Source organism: Protopterus annectens, chromosome 5.part0 (genome assembly GCF_019279795.1).
Source record: "Protopterus annectens isolate FY-2018-M chromosome 5.part0, PAN1.0, whole genome shotgun sequence".
In the NCBI taxonomy this organism is placed as follows: Eukaryota; Metazoa; Chordata; order Ceratodontiformes; family Protopteridae; genus Protopterus; species Protopterus annectens.
Window position 1 is genome coordinate 765327339 of NC_056735.1, and position 22815 is coordinate 765350153.

The following is a 22815-nucleotide window of genomic DNA, read 5'->3' on the forward strand; positions in this document are numbered from 1 at the left end:
GTCTTATCTGTGTTAGGTTCCATCCCATGTGCCTTCATTTTTGCATTGCATTCCCCTAGCATTTCCTCAAGTACTTGTTCAGAATCTGCCTGTAGTGCCAAATCATCTGCATATAGACGTTTTGCTGTTCCCTCGGACCTGTTTGCTAATGTAGTCCATCACCAGTATGAACAGCAGTGGGCTTAAAGCTGAACCCTGATACACACCAACTCCTACTGCAAAACTCCCTCTGTGAGTCTGCACAATGTTTGTACTTGTCATTAGCTCCTTTTACATAGCCTGCATTTTCTACCAATATTTCTTTGACATAAAATCCTCATAGGACTGCCTAAATCAGCTTTCATGGAACCTTGTCATATGCTTTTTTCCAAGTCTAGGAATGCTCAGTTAGACTCTTTCCTCATCTTGGCCTTCTTCTCAACTGCTTCACTGCAAACAGGTTGGTTGTGCCACATCCTAATTTGAGTCTGAATTACTCATCTCTTATCTTACATTCTATGTATTCATTAATCAGTCAGCTTCCTCAGAACTTTTATGCAATGTGCCAGGAATTTGATGCATCTGTATTGCTGACAGTTGTGAATGTCCCCTTTGTTCTTGTTCACTGACACTAGAAAGCTTAGTCTGCAGATGTTCATCGTGCATACAGCTGCAGTCATAACAGATGGGTTATCCTGCCGTCATGCGGGTCCTCGGTCAGCCGAATTCCAAAGTCTAGGTCCGGCGTCGGTTGTTGTCGCTTCCTCCCTGACATCAGTGCGGCAGGGGTATAAAAGAGGCAGCCAACGCCATTTTCTTCAGTCTTTCTTGCCATGCGGTGCCCGAAGCAGAAGCAGTTCGCAAGTGCCGGTCGGCCAGCTCCTGAGATTTACGAAAGTATTTCAGCCGAAGTCTTCTTGAAAGCTAAGTACCCCGTTGGGGAAACTTTTCTTGCCTCAGACCTATGTCAGACAAAGTTAATAAGTGCATTTCATGTGGGAAGCAAATACCGCATAAGGATTTCCACTCTTACTGTATACCTTGCTTAGGCCCAGACCACGACGTCTCGGCCTGCTGTTTTTGTGCTAGATTCAACAAACGCACTATTAAGCGTCGGGCGGAGTTCGCCCTTCACTTTTGGCAAAAAATTTAATTATATTATGTCGTCGGATACTCCGACTCCAGTTTTGAGCAAAAAATGCAAAGATAAGGACCGGCATACGAGGTCCGCACCACCTACTGATACCACGCTAAGGCCGACTACCGGTTCTCCGGTACTCAGTGAGGTGCCTATGCAGCCCCTGAGTACCGATGACAATGCATTACCGGTGTCTTCAGTACCCGAGGTCGCAGGCTCCTCGGCCCCCATTCCTACTACAGATACCGACGCCACTCCTGGCGGGGAAACTCAGAATTTAGACAGGCCTGCCATTTCTCAAGGGGTCTTCAGGCCTTCCTCCTTCTCTATTAAAGCCTTCACTAAATCTAAAATAGCCATGAAAACCAAAAAACAGGTTCCTCAGACACCCTCTCAAGGCACCATGCCTAAAAAACAGATGCTTAAAATGGCTGAGGATTTGATTACTCTTATCAGGGTTCTCAACCCCGCTGACAAAAGGCCCAGATTAGAGGAAGACTACCCTTCCTCAGATCAAGCTTCTATTACCTCAGAACTATCTGAGGACCAGGATTGTGCCTATTCTCCATTCAAGACTCTGATGCAGAGGAGTCTATTCCCTCGTCTCCCCTGAGGACTTCTCTTTTGGGGAAACCCTGCATACATTGAGGGAACACTTTCACTGGGAAGGCCAAGATTACTCAGATTCCAAGAAAAGGCTCAGGGAATTTCTTCTGCTCCCCCAGCATAGGCCTCTGGCTATCCCTCCTGTTTTAGATATATTGGATGATGTGTACACAGAAGCCAGCCTTAATCCTGATTCTTTGCCTCCAGCTCCTGATAAACCAGACAGGTATTACCGGGTCCCTGATTCTCACCAGTTCCTATATAAAAGCCATGCTGCTGACCCAGAAACTATTTCACAGGGTCCCAAGGGAATTAAGGCCTTTACTGCTAAAAACCCATTACCTTCAGAGAGAGATTCCAGATCTTTAGAAAGGTGGGGGGAAAAGGTGTACACCTCGGCCACTTTAACCATGAGGGCTTTAAACTGTCAGTTCCATATGTTAAAGTATCAACAGTTTTTGATATCTCAGCTGAAAAGCAAAATGACACAACCAGAACAACCAAATTTAAAAGAGTTGCAGGATTTGTTGCATGGTGCAGAGCAAGTGGGTAAACATACCTTGCAGTGTGGTTTTGATGCTTTAGAGGCCTCATGTAGAGCTGCTGTTACGGGGTGTGTTATACGTAGGCATGCTTGGCTCAAAGAGCAAACCTTACCAGATCATGTCAGAGCTAAATTATTAGATGCACCTCTTCAAAAAGATGTATTGTTTGGTGTTAAAGCAGAGGAGGTGCTAAAGAAAATGGAGGAAAAAGCGAAATCAATGCCAAGAGTGAAAGATTTCCTGCAGGTACAGCCTCCACGTTTCAGCAGAAACTGGCCTTCAAAAAATTGGTCCTTTCCAGCCATGGACAGGCCTCAAAGGGGCAGATACAGGCGTCCAAGGGGTAGAGGGCAACCTCAAGGATCTTTCAGAGCCAGACAGTGGCAAGCACCAACCCCAAGAGGTGGAGAAGATAGATCACAGTCTTTTAGAAAACAGACACAATGACTTTCCCCTACACCTGCCAAGCAAAGCTTTAATGGCAGCACCTTTGGGCGGAAAACTGACATTATTCTCAAAAAATTGGCATATTGTTACAAAAGACAAATGGATTCTGGACATTATAGACAGAGGCTACAGGTTCCACTTTCACACCCTTCCAAAAATGAGAGGCATGCCAAACCTGCCACAAAATCAAAGGGCAGAGGCACAAAAACAAATTTCAGCTCTCATGGACATGAAAGCAATTCAAGAAGTACCTGCAAAAGGACAAGGTCAAGGGTTTTATTCCAGACTATTCCTGGTACCAAGGAAAGACAAAGATTGGAGATCTATCTTAGACCTATCCATCCTAAACACATATCTACAGGTGCCAAAATTCAAGATGCCCACATTACAGCAGCTTCTTCCCATGCTGGGCAAGGAGTCTTGGCTGGTAACATTGGACCTCAAGGAGGCATACCTGCATGTCCGTATCAGACAAGATTGCAGAAGATACCTCAGATTTCTTGCAGGTTCAACCCATTACCAATTCTCTGCATTGCCCTTTGGCTTATCTACTGCACCCAGAGTGTTTACGAAATGCCTGGCATCAGTAATCGCCTTCTGCAGACTACAAGGGATACAAATCTACCCATATCTGGACGACTGCCTGATCCAAGCGGACAGCAAGGACATACTACTGCAGCACCTGGCGTTTGTAATAAAACTGTTGAACTTCCTGGGGTACACAGTCAACAAAAAGAAATCAAAACTAATACCCTCTCAACAAATAATTTTCCTGGGTGCCAACTTGGATACAACCACCCAGATGGCCTACCTCACGCCAGACAAGCAAGGGCAACTGTCTCAATACTTCAGAAAAATGGCAACTTACACCAGGCTAACTGCAAGGAAAGTCCTGCAGGCTCTGGGATTCATGGCATCTTGCATCCTACTTATCCCATGTGCAAAGCTGCATATGAGGAAACTTCAATGGTACCTAAAAAACTTATGGTCTCAACACAGCCACAGCTTGGAAGCAATTATACCACTCATTCCATGCCTTCAAAAGGAATTTATGTGGTGGGCTCAAGCTTGCCAAAGAAACACAGGTCTTCCTTTCTGTGTACCTCAAGCAACTCAAATCATCACAACAGACGCCTCAGACTACGCCTGGGGAGCACACATGACAAATCAGTGCATTCAGGGAAAATGGGCACGAAAAGAGAAGCTCCTTCACATCAACCAAAAGGAAATGCTAGCCGTGCAAAAGGCTATTATGACCTTCAAAGACCTACTGCATCCAGGTCAGCTATTGATAAGGACAGACAACACCACAGTGATGTTGTACATAAACAGGGGGGAACTCATTCATACCCCCTGTGCAGGCAAGCCATGACCCTAAGGAACACAGCACTGGAATTGAAAATTCAACTACAGGCACAATTCCTGCCAGGGAAGGAAAACACACTGGCAGACAACCTAAGCAGAAATATGACAGATCCATACGAATGGAAGTTGCATCCTCAAATTTTCACAAAGATAACTCAGGCATGGGGACAGCCAGACCTAGATCTCTTTGCTACCCACAGAAATTGCCAGTTGAAAAAATTTTGTTCAAGGACCTATCATCCACAGGCCTGGAAAGTGGACGCACTTTCCTTCAATTGGGCAACATTGACAGTCTATGCCTTCCCGCCTCTTCCTCTACTGCTCAAAGTTCTATTAAAAGCCAGAGGAGAGAGGCCAAAAATGATTCTCATTGCTCCAGGCTGGCCAAGGCAACACTGGTATCCGCTCCTGAAGAGCCTGACACATTCCCCACCATGGATCCTACCTCTAGTCTCTCTTCTGTTGTGCCAGCACAACTACAAAACTCTTCACAGCCATCTCAAAACTCTAAATCTAGCTGCATGGAGAATTCCTTGATTTCCCAACAGTTTCTCCTCTCCAAGGAGGTGCAGGATGTCATCTTGGAGGCCAGAAGACCTTCTACTAGAAAGGCCTACTCCGCCAAATGGAAACTATTTTGTGCCTGGAATCAAAAGAAGGGACAGAATCCTTGGGTAATAAATATACCTCAAATTTTACAGTACCTAGCTGAGATGTTAAACAATGGACTTTCCTTCTCCTCCATCAAGATCCACACTTCAGCCATTTCTGCACAATACAACACAGATCCTCCTTTATTCTCTCATCCTCTCTTAAGGCAGTTCCTCAGAGGGGCAAAGAATATAAAACCCCCAAGGAAACTACTGCTTGGGACCTCAACTTCATATTGGAAAAGCTGACCCTTCCTCCCTTCGAGCCAGCTTCTTCATCAGAGTTACAGTACTTGTCATGGAAAACAGCCTTTCTTCTGGCTATCACCTCAGCTCGCAGGGTTTCGGAGCTACAGGCCCTCATGGCTGTGCAACCATTCATCATTTTCCATCAGGACAGAGTTTCCTTATGAACCAACCCTACCTTTATGCCAAAGGTAGTATCCAGTGTAGCTTTGAATCAGACTATCCACTTTACCTACCTTTTATCCTAATCCACAAAACAAAGGGGAAAGACTACTACATTCCTTGGACATTCACAGACAACTTTGTTATTATTTGGACAGGACAAAGCCATTCAGGAAATCTGAGCAACTCTTTGTGTCCTATGCTGCAGGTGCTCAAGGAAAGGCTATTTCCAAACAGACTATTTCAAAATGTATAGCCCACTGCATACGCTTTTGTTACTCATTTCATGGAAAAACTGTGCCTGCATGCATCAGATCCCACTCCACCAGAGCCACAGTTACCTCTGCAGCCTTCCTCAGGGGGGTCCCTACCAAGGATATTTTGGAAGCAGCCACCTGGAGTTCAGTGCACACTTTCTCCAAGCACTATCACCTCCCACTATACTCTAAATCTAGAGCGGGCTTTGCCACAGCAGTCCTGCAGGGCATCCTAGCCCCTCCTAGTTCCACTTAGTGTCTACCACCCTTACTTAGCTTTGGGATTCTACCCATCTGTTATGACTGCAGCTGTATGCACGATGAACATAGTACAGTTTTGTACCTACCATAAATGTAGATGTTCGAGTGCTCATACAGCTGCAGTCCAGGTTTCCCTCCCTCCAACCCCTCTTAGGACAGGCCTTATGACAAACCCTTTTCATATAACCTTTTGGGGTACTCATTTATGGTGTATTTGCTTGCAACTACTGTTTTTGATTTATCAACATTGCATTTTTGCATAACATTATGTTTGCCTTCCTTCTGGGGGCACCTGACATCTGGGGCAAGAAAAACTGAAGAAAATGGCGTCGGCTGCCTCCTTTATACCCCTGCCGCACTGACGTCAGGGAGGAAGCGACGACAACTGACACCAGACCTAGACTTTGGAATTCGGCCGACCGAGGACCCGCCTGACGGCAGGATAACCCATCTGTTATGACTGCAGCTGTATGAGCACTCGAACATCTACATTTATGGTAGGTACAAAACTGTACTTTATCTGGGATACCCCTTTTTCTTCATATTGCTGTGAATACCTTCTGGAGCCATTTCTTCCCCAAGTCACCCAACATATTTACCATGTCTTTCATAACTTCATCTGAGCATGCTGCTTTCCTTGACTTCATTTTCCTTGGTGCTGTTCTTCCTCTAGTGTGGGCTCCTCCTCATTTTTCATCATATAATGTAATTCTGCGACATTCCAAAAGGAGTTGTAGTCTGTCAGGACTTGCTGTTTCTTCCCAAAGGTGGTTATCTGAGTTCTCACTTGGCCAGTTCATTCATCTCCTTTAGATGTCCTTCCTTAGATTACCATTGCAGAATTCCAGTCATGTTGGGTTATCTCGGCGAGGTAACCTAATGTCTGACCAGGTTACCAAAGCCAAAAAAATTCCATACTGCCATATGTTAGACATATGGCTTAGGCCTGTGGGTGTTCGAGTAAGTAAGTGGGATGTATGAGTGTAAGACATCCAGGCTGTCTCGCCATCGGTCCAAATCCAGATGTTGCATCCATTGGGTCTGCTTCTTCGACTGGGTTGTTGGTGTTAACCTCTGCCTTTGCTTATTCAGATATGTGCCGCATTGGAGAATTTTGCTTTTTTCTTGTACTTTGTGTCTAGCTCTCTTAGATGTCAGCTAAGAGACAGAAGTGTGATTGTGGTAGACAGATTCCTTATAAGGACCTCCACTCCCAATTCTTGTTTCGTCATGAGGATGAGTATGACTGAAAGAATTGTCAGATTTGTCAGTCATTTGTCCTGAAAATCCTATATACATGACTTTCCTTGCTAAATACCTATTTAGAGACCCAGAGCTTGAAGCACCTCGGCCAGTCCAGAATGGAGGAACTCCCCTGCATTTGATGTCCTGCTCACTCCTAAAAAGAAATTCAAAAGGCCTAGGCCTGAAGCATTAGCTACCCATTCAGACTCACATACCTATTGAGGTGTTGCAGGAACCCACTGTACTCCTTATTTCTTCTTAGGCTCCTATTACCACAACCCTGCCAGAGACAGATAATAACATCTGATTCCCTCACATGCAATATTTCTGATCATACTGATGCAGTTGAGAAGGGTGGAACCAAGGCTTATTATTTTTGAGGGACTGGAGGGCGAACCTCAAATCTTCATTGGGGAAAAAGTGTCTGGACCTTTTGTAGTGGTATGACGGAGTCAGATCCACTGTTGAAAGGCAGTAAGTAAAGAAAGAACAGGGGAAAGCCAGGTGAAATGAACAAGTGGCACTGTAACCACAAGACAAGGAGTTGCAGCAGTGCTCTTCAGGAGGAGGGACAGTGTCACTACAGATGGGCTAAGATACCTGGGAACATTAGCTTACTAGGGTTGTTGTAGAAATGAAGGATGCCCTTTGATGCCGTGAGAGAACTGAAATGGGATATGTCCTGATGATGTTCATCGTGCTATGCTGCTGCAGTCATCACACTTGGGTTATTTGCCGTCAGGCGGTCCCGCAGTCGGCCTGAATTCCAAAGCCTTGGTCCGGCGTCGGTTGTCGTCGCTTCTTCTCTGACATCAGTGCGGCAGGGGTATAAAAGAGGCAGCCGACGCCATTTTCTTCAGTCTTTCTTGTCGCGCAGTGCCCGAAGCAGAAGCAGTTCGCAAGTGCCGGTCGGCCAGCTCCTGAGATTTTCGAACAGAATTTCAGCCGAAGTCTTCTATAAAGCTAAGTACCCCGTTGGGGAAACTTTTCTTGCCTCAGACCTATGTTAGACAAAGTATTTCTTGTGGGAAGCAAATACCTCATAAGGATTTTCATTCTTATTGTATTCCTTGCCTAGGCCCAGACCATGACGTTTCTGGTTGTCGGTTTTGCGCTAGGTTCAACAAACGCACTATTAAGCGTCGGGCTGATACCGCCCGACATTATTTTGGCAGAAAATTCAACTACATTATGTCGTCGGAACCTCCGACCACAGCTATGTTTAAAAAAACGCAAGGACAAAGACTGGCAGCCAAGACCTAGACCAGAAACCGAGGTCTCGGTTAGGCCTGCCGCCGGATCTTCGGTACTCAGTAAGGCACCTACGCAGCCCCTGACTACCGCAGATTTAGAAAATACAACTACCTCTCAGTCAGAATCTACTGGACCACTGGAGCCGGTTTCTCCTCAACTCGCGGACGCCAGCCCTGGCGGCGATATGGAGGCTACAGACAGGCCTTTGGTTTCAGAAGGCGTTTTTAAACAGACGACTCTTTCCGTTAAGTCATACGCTAAGCTTCCAAAGGTTAAGAAACCGAGTCCACAGACACCCATACAGGCCCCTATGCCTAAAAAACAAATGCTCAAAATGGCGGAGGACCTGATTACCCTTATCAGAGGTTCCCAGCCCCCTCCTGACAAAAGGCCTAGACTGGAGGAAGATTTACCTCCTTCTGACCAGGAATCCATTTCCTCAGCAGACTCTGAGGAACAGGATTACCCCTTCCCTCTCTGTGAAGACTCAGATGCTGAGGAGTCTATTCCTCTGTTTCCCCCCCTGAAGACTTCTCTTTTGGGGAAACCCTACACACCATGAGAGAGCATTTCCACTGGGAAAGACAAGATTACTCTGACTCCAAGAAAAGACTCCGTGAGTTTCTTCTTTTGCCTCAGCACAGACCCCTAGCCATTCCACCTGTTTTGGACATTCTGGATGATGTCTACACTGAATCCAGTCTAAATCCAGATTCCTTACCTCCAGCACCACCTAATCCTGACAGATACTATCGAGTCCCTGACTCTCACAAGTTTTTATATAAAAGCCCTGCTGCAGACCCAGAAACCATTTCCCAGGGTCCCAAAGGGGTTAAGGCCTCTACTGCTAAGAATCCACTACCTGCGGAAAGAGATTCCAGGGCATTAGAAAGATGGGGGGAAAAGTGTATACCTCTGCCACTTTGGCCATGAGGGCATTAAACTGCCAATTCCACATGATTAAATACCAGCAGTACTTGCTTAATCAGTGAAAACAGAAAATGATCCCTCAAACAGATCAACTAGATTTCAAAGGAATGCAAGATTTGTTGCATGCAGCAGAACAAGTGGGAAAACATACCTTGCAGTGTGGTTTTGATTCTTTGGAGGCCTCATGTAGAGCAGCAGTCACAGGGTCTGTAATACGTAGACATGCTTGGCTAAAAGAGCAGACCTTACCAGAACATGTCAAAGCAAAGTTACTGGATGCTCCACTGCAAAAGGATGCGTTATTTGGTGTCAAAGCAGAGGAAGAAAAGGCCAAATCAATGCAAACAGTTAAAGATTTTTTACAGGTACAACCTCCTCGCTTCAGCAGAAACTGGCCATCAAAAAACTGGTCCTTTCCTGCTTCAGACAGACCCCAAAGGGGCAGGTACAGACGCCCTAGGGGCAGAGGCCGGCCACAGGGTACCTTCAGGCATAGACAATGGCAAACAACAACTCAGAGGGGGAGACGACAGATCTCAACCCTTCAGAAAACAAACTCAATGACTTTCCTCTTCGCCTGCCAAGCATAATTGCCCAGACAGCACCTCTAGGAGGAAAACTGGCTCTCTTCCCACAAAACTGGCACATCATTACAAAGGACAAATGGGTTCTGGATAGTATTACCCGAGGCTACAGATTTCATTTTCACACTTTACCACGGATGAGAGGCATGCCAAATCTGCCAACAAACCAATGGGCAGAGGCACAAAAACAAATTTCAGCTCTCATGAACATGAAAGCAATTCAAAAGGTACCTGCAAAAGAGCAAGGTCAAGGATTTCACTCAAGACTATTTCTAGTACCAAGAAAGGACAAAGCCTGGAGAACCATCTTAGACCTTTCAATTCTAAACACTTACCTGGACATTCCCAAATTCAAAATGCTCACACTGCAGCAGCTTCTTCCCATGCTGGGCAAGGAGTCTTGGCTGGTAACGTTGGACCTCCAAGAGGCATACCTGCATGTCCCTATCAGACAAGATTGCAGAAGATGCCTCAGATTTTTGGCAGGCACAATGCATTATCAATTCTGTGCATTGCCCTTTGGCTTATCTACTGCGCCCAGAGTATTCATGAAATGCCTGGCATCAGTAATTGCATACTGCAGACAGTGAGGAATACAAATGTATCCATATCTGGATGACTGCCTGATCCAAGCGGACAGCAAAGACATCCTTCTACAGCATCTGGCATTTGTGACAAAGTTGATAAGTTGCCTAGGGTACACAGTAAACAAGAAGTCGTCAAAACTAATACCCTCACAAGAAATTATTTTCCTGGGTGCCAGCTTGAATACAACGACCCAGATGGCTTACCTCACGCCAGACAAGCAAAAACAACTGGCTCAGTACTTCAAAAACATGGCAACTTCTACCCAGCTCACTGCAAGGAAATTCCATCAGGCATTGGGGCACATGGCAACCTGCATTCAACTAATTGCATATGCAAGGCTACATATGAGAAAACTACAATGGTACCTAAAAAGTGTATGTTTTGCAAGCTTCTTATTTTGCCTTCTTAGTTTGGGGGCACCTGGCATCTGGGGCAAGAAAAACTGAAGAAAATGGCATCGGCTGCCTCTTTTATACCCCTGCCGCACTGACGTCAGGGAAGAAGCGACAACCGACGCCAGACCAAGGCTTTGGAATTCAGGCCGACTGCGGGACCGCCTGACGGCAGATAACCCAAGTGTGATGACTGCAGCAGCATAACCACTCGAACATCTACATTTATGGTAGGTACAAAACTGTACTTTCTTCTGTTTCACTGTTGCAGTCATCACATTTGGGTTATCTGCTTGCAGTAGCCCTCAGTCGGCCTGATTATCAAAGTCTTGGGTCCTGTGGTGGTTGCTGTCTCATCTTCCATGACGTCAGGTAGTTAGGGGTATAAAGCATGCAGCAGATGCCATTACATCAGTCTTTTTTGCTGTGCGGTGCCCGAAGCAGAAGCAAGTTCGCAAGTGCCGGTCGGCCGACTCCTGAAATTTTCATTTTCGAGTTTCAGAACTGAAGTCTTCAACTAAAGCTAAGTACCCCATTGGGGAAACTTTTTCTTGCTCTAAACCGATGTCAGTAAAAGTCAATAACTTGTGGAAAGCAAATACCTCATAAAGATTTTTTTTCGTACTGTATTCCTTGCCTAGGCCCTGACCACGCCGTACCTTGCTGTCGGTTTTGTGCCTTATTTAAACAACGAACTATTCGTCTTCTGTATATTTGTGCTTCGAAATATTTTTACTCAGTTCAATTACCCAGATATGGCTTCGGTAAGCCACCCGACTACCGACTTTCCGAAAAAACGCAAAGATAAAGACTGAGGCAGGTCTCCTAGGTCCAAAACTGCCAACGACTCTTCTAAGCTAGTCGGCAGTTCGCCGGTACTCAGTGAGGCGCTTTCGCAGCCCCTGATACCCGCTACTTCAGATTCGCTGGCCTCTACTGAGACCCATTTGGAGTGCGGTATGCCGCGAGGTGCTTCAACTGTGGAATCTGCGGATGTCTCTACCTTGGATGGGTCAGGAGCCATTGTGCAGGCACCGACTTCGGAGGGTGTATTCAGGCCTACTGACTTGCATATTAAACCGACGCCATCTTCTTCGTCAAGGCCTAAAACTCGATCCATGCCTAGAAAACCAACACCCAGACCACGTGGTCAGGCCTATATTCCTAAAAAACAAATGATAAGAATGGCTGAAGACCTTATTACTTTAATCAGGGGAAACCAACCTTTCCCCTCTAAGAGACCTAGCACTGAATTTGATTATGATTCTTCTGATCAGGATTCTGAAGTTTGTTTCCTCTGATGACCAGGATTTACCCTTATCTACCTATGAGGATTCTGATGCAGAGGACTCTATTCCCTCTTCTTCCCCTCAAGAGGATTTCTCTTTTGGTGAAACCTTGCATACTCTTAGGGAACATTTTCGCTGGGAAAGCCAGGATTACTCTGATTCTAAAAAGAGGCTTAGGGATTTCTTACTCCTGCCCCAACACAGGCCTTTAGCTATTCCCCCCCTGTACTGGACATTGTTGTTGATGCCTTTTCGGAATCTAGCTTGGCCCCTGACTCCTTACCTTCTGCTCCCAGAAAACCAGATAGATATTACAGGGTTCCTGACTCTCACAAGTTCCTCTTTAAAAATCCTACTGCGGATCCTGAAACCACTTCACAGGGACCCAAGGGCATTAAGTCTACTACTGCGAAAAATCCTACCCCCTCTGATAGAGATTCCAGGGTGCTGGATAGATGAGGTAAGAAGGTGTACACTTCTGCAACCTTGGCCATTAGGGCCTTAAACTTCCAGTTTCATATGTTAAAGTATCAGCAACATATTATTGGATTGTTTCAACAGAAAATGATGTTGATTCCTGACTCTGCTGAAAATAAGGATTTACAGGATTTAATGCATTCTGCTGAATAAGTTGGAAAGCATACTTTGCAATGTGGTTTTGATTCACTAGAGGCATCTTGCAGGGCTGCTGTCACTGGGTCTGTACTTAGAAGGCATGCTGGGCTTAAGGAGCAATCTTTGCCAGATCATGTTAAAGCTAAATTGCTGGATGCTCCCTTAAACCAGGACTTCCTGTTTGGCAACAAAGCAGAAGAAGTACTTAAAAAGATGGAGGAAAAAGCTAAATCAATGCAAACTGTTAAAGATTTCTTGTAAGTAGAGCCTCCAAGATTTAGTAGGCATTGGCCCTCTAAGAATTGGTCATTTCCTGCCTCTTCCAGGCCTTCAGTCCAAACCCAGAACCAGCAGAACACCCATGCTTCAGTCCCAAGGTATGCACAGGGCTAAGCTCCCACTTCCAAAGCAGGGAGTAGTAAGACTCCCACCTATGGTAAACTGTCTCAGTGCCTTAGCTTTAAAACTTCCAAGCCATTCTCAAATGACTGCTCCTTTAGGGGGAAAGATATCTGCAGGCAAAAAACTGGGAACTCATTACCCCCAGGACAAATGGGTTTTAAATATAGTTTCCCAAGGATGCAGATTCCACTTCCGCACTTTACCAACCCCAAACAGTTGGCCAGATTTACCCCCAAATCAGTGGACAGAGGCTTAAAAGCAAGTTCTCTCTCTTAAGTATAAGGGCTATTCAAACTGTCCCAGAAGAGGTTTCTATTCAAGACTTTTCCTGGTGCCCAGAAAAGATGACAACTGGCATCCTATCCTGGATCTCTATCCTGAACACTTTTTTGGTGATCCCAAAATTCAAGATGCTAACTCTTCACCAGTTGCTTCCTGTGCTAGGCAAGGAATCCTGGTTGGAAACACTGGATTTAAAGGAAACCTACCTGCACATCCTAATCAGGGAATCTTACAGAAGATACCTACGCTTCAAAGCAGGCTTCATGCACTTCAGTTCTCTGCACTGCCCTTTGGCTTATCTACTGCGCCCAGGGTATTCACAAAGTGCCTAGCTCCAGTTATTGCATTTTGCAGGCAAAGAAATATTCAAATATACCCATACCTGGACGATTGTCTTATTCAGGCAGAAAGCCAGGACATACTGTTGAATCATCTGGCATTTATACAAAAGGTGCTAACTTCTCTGGGGTACACCATAAACGAAAAGAAATCACATCTTGTACCCTGCCAACAAATTGTATTCGTGGGAGCAAACTTGAACACAACTTCCCAGATGGCTTTCCTCACGCCAGAGAAACAAGTTCATTTGACAGCTTACTTCAAACTAATGGTCACAAAGACCCTGCTATCTGCAAGACAAATACTGCAAGCCTTGAGGTTCATGGCTTCCTGCATTCTCCTAATTCCATATGCAAGACTGCATATGAGGAAACTATAATGGTATCTAAAAAGCCTATGGTGTCAACAGTCTCAGAATCTAGAAGCAATGATTCCTATCATACCTTGCCTATAGTTAGTTCTTTTGGTGGGCAGAGGCCTGCCACCAAAACAAGGGACTGCCATTCACTCTACCCCCTGCCGCCCAAACCCTAACAACAGACACATCAGACTATGCATGGGGGGCTCATTGGGCAGGGAAGTGCATTCAGAGCAAATGGAACCCAAGTCAAATGCACCTGCATATCAATCAAAAAGAAATGTTAGCTGTACAGAATGCTCTGACAGCCTTCAAGGACCACATTCTTCCATGACAATTAATGGTAAAGACGGACAACACCATTGTTATGTGGTACATAAACAAGCAGGGGGGAACCCACTCATACCCTCTCTGCAGACTAGCCATGGCTCTGTGGAACACAGCCCTGAGCTACCAAGTGCACCTACAGGCTCAGTTCCTGCCAGGAAAGTTAAATACACTGGCATAAGAAATAAGCAGAAATCTCATGGACCCACACGAGTGGAAACTGGAACCAAAGACATTCAACATGTTGATAAACAAATGAGGGAGCCCAGAGATAGACCTTTTTGCCTCCTCACAGAACTACCATTTGGACAAATTCTGCACAAGGACTCCCCACAAACAAGCTTGGAAAGTGGATGCCCTGTCCTTCACCTGGAAAAATCTATCAGTTTATACCTTTCCTCCTCTGCCTCTCCTCAACAAGGTACTACTAAAGATCAAACCGGACAAACCAAGGATGATACTGATTGTACCAGACTGGACACGCCAACACTGGCACCCCCTCTTGTGCAGTGCGTCACTGCTGGCACCTGCCTCAGACCCCTACCTGCTGTCCCAGCAGGAGGGCCAGATTCTGCACCCTCAGCATCAAACCCTGAACCTGGCAGCCTGGCTAATTACCTGATCCCTCCGTTACCATCCCTCAGTAAGCAAGTGTTGGATGTCATTCTGGAGGCAAGGAGGCCTAGTACTAGAAAATCTTATGCTGAAAAATGGAAAAGATTCTGTTCCTGGAACCAAACTCCGGGGATGGGCACAGGAGCGCCCAATTTACCTCAGATCCTTCAATACTTAACTGAGATGCTTCACAAGGGCCTTTCCTTTTCCTCCATCAAAATTCATGCCTCAGCCATTTCAACGCATTACAACACAGAACCACCCCTCTTCTCCCATCCACTGCTCAAGCAGTTTCTCAGAGGTTCCAAAAACTTAAGACCACCCTGGAGAGCCCCATCTCCAGCCTGGGACCTTAACTTTGTATTGGAAAAACTCACTCTACCGCCTTTTGAGCCAGCTGCAAATGCAGAGTTGAAATTCCTTTCTTGGAAAACAGCTTTCCTTTTAGCCATTACTTCAGCAAGAAGGGTGTCTGAATTATAGGCCCTTATGGCAGTGGAGCCTTTCATCATCTTTCATGCAGACAGGGTGTCCCTCAGGATCAATCCCTCCTTCATGCCCAGTGTAGTATCCAGTGTGGCTCTTGATCAGTCCATTCATTTGCCAACCTTCTTTTCTAATCCACAGAACAAAGGGGAACATATACTGCACTCCTTAGATTTGCACAGACAACTTAGATTTTACTTGGACAGGACTAAATCTCTCGGGAAATATGAACAGCTGCTGGCGGCATTTGCTGCAGGGGCAGAGGGGGAAGGCCATTTCAAAGCAAACCATTTCTAAATGGATAGGTTATTGCATTCATTTCTGCTATAAGCACCATGGAAAACCTATCCCACAGGGGATAAGATCACATTCAACCAGGGCTGCATCTACCTCTACATCCTTTCTCAGAGGTGCCCCTACCAGAGGCGTACTAGAAGCTGCTACTTGGAGTTCTGTACATACTTTCACCAAGCATTACCATTTGCCAATTTTCTCTAAATCCAGAGCTGGCTTTGCCACTGCAGTCTTGCAGGGCCTTATAGCTGGTCCTAATGCTAATTTCCTCCTCCCATCCTTAGCTTTGGGAATCTACCCAAATGTGATTACTGCAACTGTGAAACACGAAGAACATAGTACAGTTGTGTACACTTACCATAAATGTAGATGTTTGAGTGTATTCACTGTTGCAGTACTGGTTAACCTCCCTCCAGCCCCCTGACTTCTTTTGGCTATACCTCTATTCCTTTTTACTATGCTTAAAGCTTTTTGGTGTATTTGCTTTTTTGTTGGAGGTGTAACCTTGTATATATATTTAATTGCTTCCCATTATGGGGGCACCTGACATCTGGGGCAAGAAAAACTGATGTAATGACGTTGGCTGCATGCTTTATAGTATACCCCCGACTACCTGACGTTGTGGAAGATGAGACAGCAACTGACGCAGAACCCAAGACTTTGATAATCAGGCTGACTGAGGGCTACTGCAAGCAGATAACCCAAATGTGATGACTGCAACAGTGAATACACTCTTACATCTACATTTATGTAAGTGTACACAACTGTACTTTTTACTGAATTCATCAAGGAAAGTGGAAATGGCAGTTATTGTTTTTGCAGCTAATTTTTCATATTTTATATACAGTTAATTCTCTTTTTCTGCCTACTGACCATTGAGCCTCCCAAGTGGCCCAAATACTCCTGGTGGTAAGAACTGTCCTCAGACCCACCTGGGCATGAGCCTGTGTGAGCAGCAGTCATCCAGCAGACAGCAGGAACACTTTTGCTCTTGCCAACATCTCGGCAACAAGATCATTTTTATAGTAGGGGCTATAAGTTCTCCCCTGTTTGTAACATGCACACCTGCATCACTGAAGGGACTTCTAGTGCTCCCTTCATATCCAGTTATGTGCACTTCTTTCTGTGTAGGACAGGAGCTATGGTCATTGGCTTGGGCAACCACAGTGCACACCCCTCTGCATATTTGCTTCTGCTTTTACTGCCCTGCGACTTCTGTTCCTTGGCAGCAGAATGGCTGGTACAGCTGACTGGAAGTCACCAAACAACAGCTACGGGATATGTTCAACCTCTGTACCCACACTGTCAGTCATCCTAGCTGCTATTCATATTTGGATCATGCAGGCAGTAGTTATAGCTTTATCCCTTTTCTCCACTAGGTTGCCTTATATAATGTACTGTATTATACAAATGTGGTTAATTGTAATTGTATATAGTTTAAACAGTGCTTATATATTTACAGACTTCCCTGCAAACTTGTGGGGAGAAAAAGATTTGCTTAGGTTGTATGGACTCCTAAAGTTTTTATTGATTTATTTATTTTTATTTCATTTTCCCCGTTGTTAAGCAGTTCTGAAGAATAAGCTTACTCTCTTGCCCTTGAAAATGCAGTGAGACTGTGCATTGTAACCTTATACTCTGTTTTTTTTTTTTTTTTTGTTTTGTTTGCAGTAAATCTTTGTTCAAACCCTGAAGACAAACTTCAGATTTATCGAGATAATTTTGAAAAAGCTTATTTGGATTCAACAGAGAGATTCTATAGAACGCAAGCACCTTCTTATTTACAGCAAAATGGCGTCCAAAATTATATGAAATATGTAAGTTTCAGAATATTACATGGTGAAATAAAGCAGAGTACAGTTGGTTTTAAGACCATTGATAAGAATTATTTTATAACAGGCAGATGCTAAACTGAAAGAGGAAGAAAAGAGGGCAGTCCGCTATTTGGAGACGAGACGAGAATGTAATTCTGTACAGGCCGTAAGTATTTTTAAAAAGTTATTGGTTATCGCTGAACAGGTTGTTTTCACCTGTAAAAATGTAGCCATTGTTTACATTTTGATTCATAAAATGCTAAATGAAATTGATTTAACAGCCTTCTGAGTAGTAGTTCAATTGTGTACATTGTTAAAAAGTACTGTGGTTATTCTGTTATTCCTTCACAGTTGTACTGAGTAATAGAAACACAGAATTTGACTATTGGAAATGATAGAAATGCATAGTCCACCTAGTCTGTCTTCATGCCCTCTGGACAAGCTGATTAAATGTATTTAAGCAGAAGCTTATTTATTTATTTGTTTTTGTGTTCTCCAATAAGAATACCCTGACATCCTCCACACATTTTCAAGTTTCATTACGGTTTTTAATCATCTTGCATTTACTATATTTCATCCAGCCACTGCCCATTGAGCTGCCCAGCTTGTACATTTACCTTGTAAACCTTTATCCTAACATCTATTTTTAATCTAGTACCCATTGGGACGTTGTGGATGTTCATCGTGTTTCACTGTTGCAGTCATTGCACTTGGGTTATCCTGCTGGCAGGCTACCCGCAATCGGCCTGAATTCCAAAGTCCTGGTCCGGCGTCGGTTGCTGTCGCCTCTTCCCTGACGTCAGAGTGCCAGGGGTATAAAAGATGCAGCCGACTCCATTTTCTTCAGTCTTTCTTGCCACACAGTGCCCGGAAAAAAAGCAGTTCGCAAGTGCCGGTCGGCCGACTCCTGAGATTTTCGAAATTGAATTTCAGATCCGAAGTCTTCTATAAAGCTAAGTACCCCGTTGTGGAAACTTTTTTCTTGCTCCAGACCGATGTCAGAAAAAGTTAATAATTGTATTTCTTGTGGGAAGCAAATACCTCATAAGGATTTTCATTCTTACTGTATTCCTTGCCTAGGCCCTGACCACGACGTTGCTAGTTGGCAGTTTTGTGCTAGATTTAATCAACGCACTATTAAGCGTCGGTACGATTTTGCTTTTCATTACTTTGGCCGAAAGTTTAACTATATAATGCCGTCGGAACAACCGACCGGAATTCATAAAAAGCGCAAGGAGAAAGAAAAGGACAGGCATCCGAGGTCCAAAACCGATGACAAAGTCTCTTCTAGGCCAGTCGCCGGTGCTCAGTGAAGCGCTTTCGCAGCCCCTGACACCCACTACCTCAGAGCCACAGGCCACCTCCGACTCCCACGTGGAGACAACTAGGCCTATGGAAACTCAAGGTATTGACCCTTCAGAAACTAATCCCTCAGATGAGTCCGAAGCCGCTGAGCAGACATCGGCTTCTGAGGGTGTCTTCAGACCTACACAGCTTTATATCAAGGCTACTTCAGCATCCAAGACAAAGTCTAAAACAGTTTTAAAGACAAAGAAACAAGTACAGCATTCTCTAGGACAGACTTCTATGCCTATGAAACAGATGCTCAAAATGGCCAAAGACTTAATTACTTTGATCAGGGGTTCCCATCCCCCTCCTGATAAGAGGGCCTAGGCAAGATACTGAATAGGATTCCTCTGATCAGGTTTCCATTTCCTCGGACTCCTCTTCAGAACAGGGATACTCTATTCCTCCCTATGAGGATTCTGATGCTGAAGAATCTTTTCCTTCAGCTTCTCCTCCTGAGGATTACTCATTTGGGGAAACCCTGCATACCATGAGGGAGCATTTCCACTGGGAGAGCCAAGATTATTCAGTTTCTAAGAAAAGGCTTAGAGACTTTCTTCTACTACCTCAGCACAGACATCTTGCAATTCCACCTGTTGTAGATGATGTATTTTCAGAGTCCGGCCTGTCTCCTGACTCTTTACCTCCTGCACCTGTTAAGCTGGACAGATACTAGAGGGTTCCAGATTCTCATAAATTTCTATATAAAAACCCTGCTGCTGACCCAGAAACTATTTCTCAGGGTCCCAAAGGGGTCAAGGCTGCTACTGCTAAAAACCCTGTCCCCTCAGAGATTCTAGGGCACTGGACAGATGGGGGAAAAAAGTCTACACTTCTGCTACCTTGGCTGTAAGGGCTTTAAATTGTCAGTTTCATATGCTCAAATATCAGCAATACTTAATGTCTTTGTTAAAACAGAAAATGTTGACAAATTCTGAATGTTCTGAGAACAAAGAATTGCAGGATTTATTGCATGTAGCTGAACAAGTGGGAAAACATACTTTGCGATGTGGTTATGATTCACTGGAGGGATCTTGTAGGGCCGCTGTAACAGGTTTTGTTATTAGAAGGCATGCTTGGTTGAAGGAACAGACTCTGCCTGATCATGTTAAAGCAAAATTAGTGGATGCTCCATTACAGCATGATACTTTGTTTGGTGTTAAGGCAGAAGAGGTGTTGAAGAAAATGGAGGATAAAGCTAAATCTATGCAGACAGTGAAGGATTTCTTACAGGTACAGCCACCCAGATTTAGCAGGAACTGGCCTTCTAGGAATTGGTCCTTTCCAGTGTCAGACAGGCCACAAAGAGGCCGATACAGACGCCCTAGAGGCAGGCAACAGCCCCAGGGCTCATACAGGCCCAAATAATGGGGTGCTTCTACCTCCAAAAGCGGAGAAGACAAATCACAGCCATATAGGAAACAGTCCCAATGACTTCCTTCTGCCAATGCCAAGCATTTCTCTCTTGGCAGCACCCTTAGGGGGAAAGCTAGCACTTTTTTTCACAAAATTGGCACACGGTCGCACAGGACAAATGGGTCCTAAACATAGTTTCTCAGGGCTACAGGTTCCACTTTCACACCCTTCCAAAGGCAAAAGGTATGCCAGACCTGCCACACAATCAATGGGCAGAGGCACAGAAACAAGTAACATCTCTCATGGACATGAGGGCCATTCAGCCAGTGCCACAACAGGGGCAGGGACAAGGATTTTATTCAAGACTTTTCTTAGTACCAAGAAAGGACAAAGCATGGAGACCAGTTCTGGACATGTCTATTCTAAATACTTTTCTGGACGTACCAAAATTCAAAATGTTGACTCTACAACAGCTTCTGCCCATGCTGGGAAAGAAGGCTTGGCTTGTAACTTTGGACCTCAAAGAGGCATACCTGCATGTCCCAATCAGACAATCTTGCAGAAGATACCTCAGATTCATAGCTGGCTCAATGCACTACCAATTTTCTGCACTGCCCTTTGGCTTATCTACTGCGCCCTGGGTCTTCACAAAATGCCTGGCACCAGTAATTGCATTTTGCAGACAAAGAGGAATTCAAATATATAACCCTACTTGGACGACTGCCTTATTCAAGCAGAGACCAAAGACATTCTACTAAAGCATCTGGCGTTTGTAAAAAGATTACTAATTTGCCTAGGGTACACAGTAAACGAAAAGAAATCAAAACGAGTACCCTCTCAAGAGATAATATTCCTGGGTGCAAGCTTAAATACAACCGCCCAGATGGCTTATCTCATGCCAGACAAACAAAGGCAACTGACTTCGTACTTTGAAAGCATGGCAACAAAGACCCAGTTATCTGCAAGAAAAATTCTGCAGGCTCTGGGCTACATGGCCTCCTGCATTCTGCTAATTCCATATGCAAGACTGCATATGAGGAAACTACCCTCTCAAGAGATAGGATAGCGGTAATGTTCAGAAATACTCTGAATATCATATTGAACCCAATACAACCCCCTAAGGTCGATAACATGGAGCTAATTGCCCTACAAATATGCCTTAATAAACATAAGACCATTAATCTCATTGTAGTTTACATTCCCCCAGGGAAAAACTTAGAAACCTTGGAAGTAACCCTAAACTGGTTAACCATAAACTACCCCCAAGAGACCATTATACTGGGAGACGTCAACATAGACTGGGCACAATTCACTGACCAAATTAATCCCCCACCCATTAACCTATATGGATTTTCCCAACACATTACTTCCCCTACAAGAATTGGTAATACTAAGCAAAAAGAAAGCACCATCGACTGGATTCTTACCAACAAAGATACTAATAACTATACCACAGGAACCCTCCCCAATGATCTCAGCGACCACCTAATCACATATATAAGGAAGGACAAAATGGTTTTAACAAGACCTCCTTTATATAGACTAATTAGAAATAAGAAAAAATTTCTTCCAGAACTTTTCCTAGACGAACTTAAATCCTGTAACTGGTCAAGCCTTAAGACACTTCCCCTAGATGAGAGTGTGGGTTATTTTAACGACACATTTCTAAAAATACTGGACTCCCATGCACCAAACCGCCTTATAAGATCAAAAATTCGCATAGCACCATGGCTAACTAAGGAAACTAAATCAAAAATTAAGCTTAGAGACCAAGCTTGGGAAAAGTGGCGATCCACGAAACTGCCCTTAGATCGTACTAAATTCCAGCAACTAAGGAATATTACTAAGTCACATATCATCCAAGATAAAAAAAACTATTATTGCCACCTACAGGATAAACATCAGAATAACCCTAAAAAGTTTTGGGCTGGTTTTAATAACCTTCTTCACTCTGGGAAACCCTCTACTCCTACCCCTTCTAAACTTACTGGTAAAGACCCAGATGAAGTAGCCAATAAGTTTAACTCATTTTTTACTGAGACCATCCAGTCCCTAGCCGGCAAGTTACCTTCCTTCTCACCTTCCTCTACTAATCCTACCCCCCTCACAGCCAACTCAGCTGGTCAATCTCCACCTGCCTTTTATCTTCAACCAATCTCAACCTCCTATATTTGCTCCCTATTAAAGAAACTTAAACCATCCAGCTTATCAGCCGATCGACTCCCAGCTGAATACCTACAAATAGCATCAGAGGTTATAGCCTATCCTATCTCCATTCTGATAAATAGAAGTATTACTGAGTCTAAAATCCCCACAATGTGGAAGATATCATATGTCACCCCACTTCACAAGGGCGGTGCCTCCATGGAAATATCCAATTTTAGACCTATAGCAATAATGTCCCCGATAGCAAAAATTTTGGAAAGATGTGTTCATAAGCAACTCCTCCACCATCTAACCATAAATAATCTTTTGTCTAACACCCAACATGGCTTTCGCCCACATCACAGTACAACCACTGCCCTTCTCTCCTTTGTTGACTCAGTCAACTGTAACCGTAATAATAAACTGATTACCTCTGCGCTCTTTCTGGACTTATCAAAAGCTTTTGATATGGTTAATCACCAAGCACTGCTCCATAC

General features: G+C 44.5%; 1 protein-coding gene across 3 annotated transcripts in view; it reads left to right on the forward strand.

Annotated features, from left to right (window-relative positions):
- CUL5 (cullin 5) overlaps positions 1–22815 on the forward strand; it is a 2346971-nt gene that overhangs the window by 832149 nt on the left and 1492007 nt on the right. For all 3 annotated transcript variants that reach the window (XM_044072614.1, XM_044072615.1, XM_044072616.1), the window contains exons 6-7: positions 17328–17473; positions 17556–17636. In XM_044072614.1, the coding sequence (XP_043928549.1) occupies positions 17328–17473; positions 17556–17636 (227 nt within the window). The remainder of the gene's footprint in view (positions 1–17327; positions 17474–17555; positions 17637–22815) is intronic.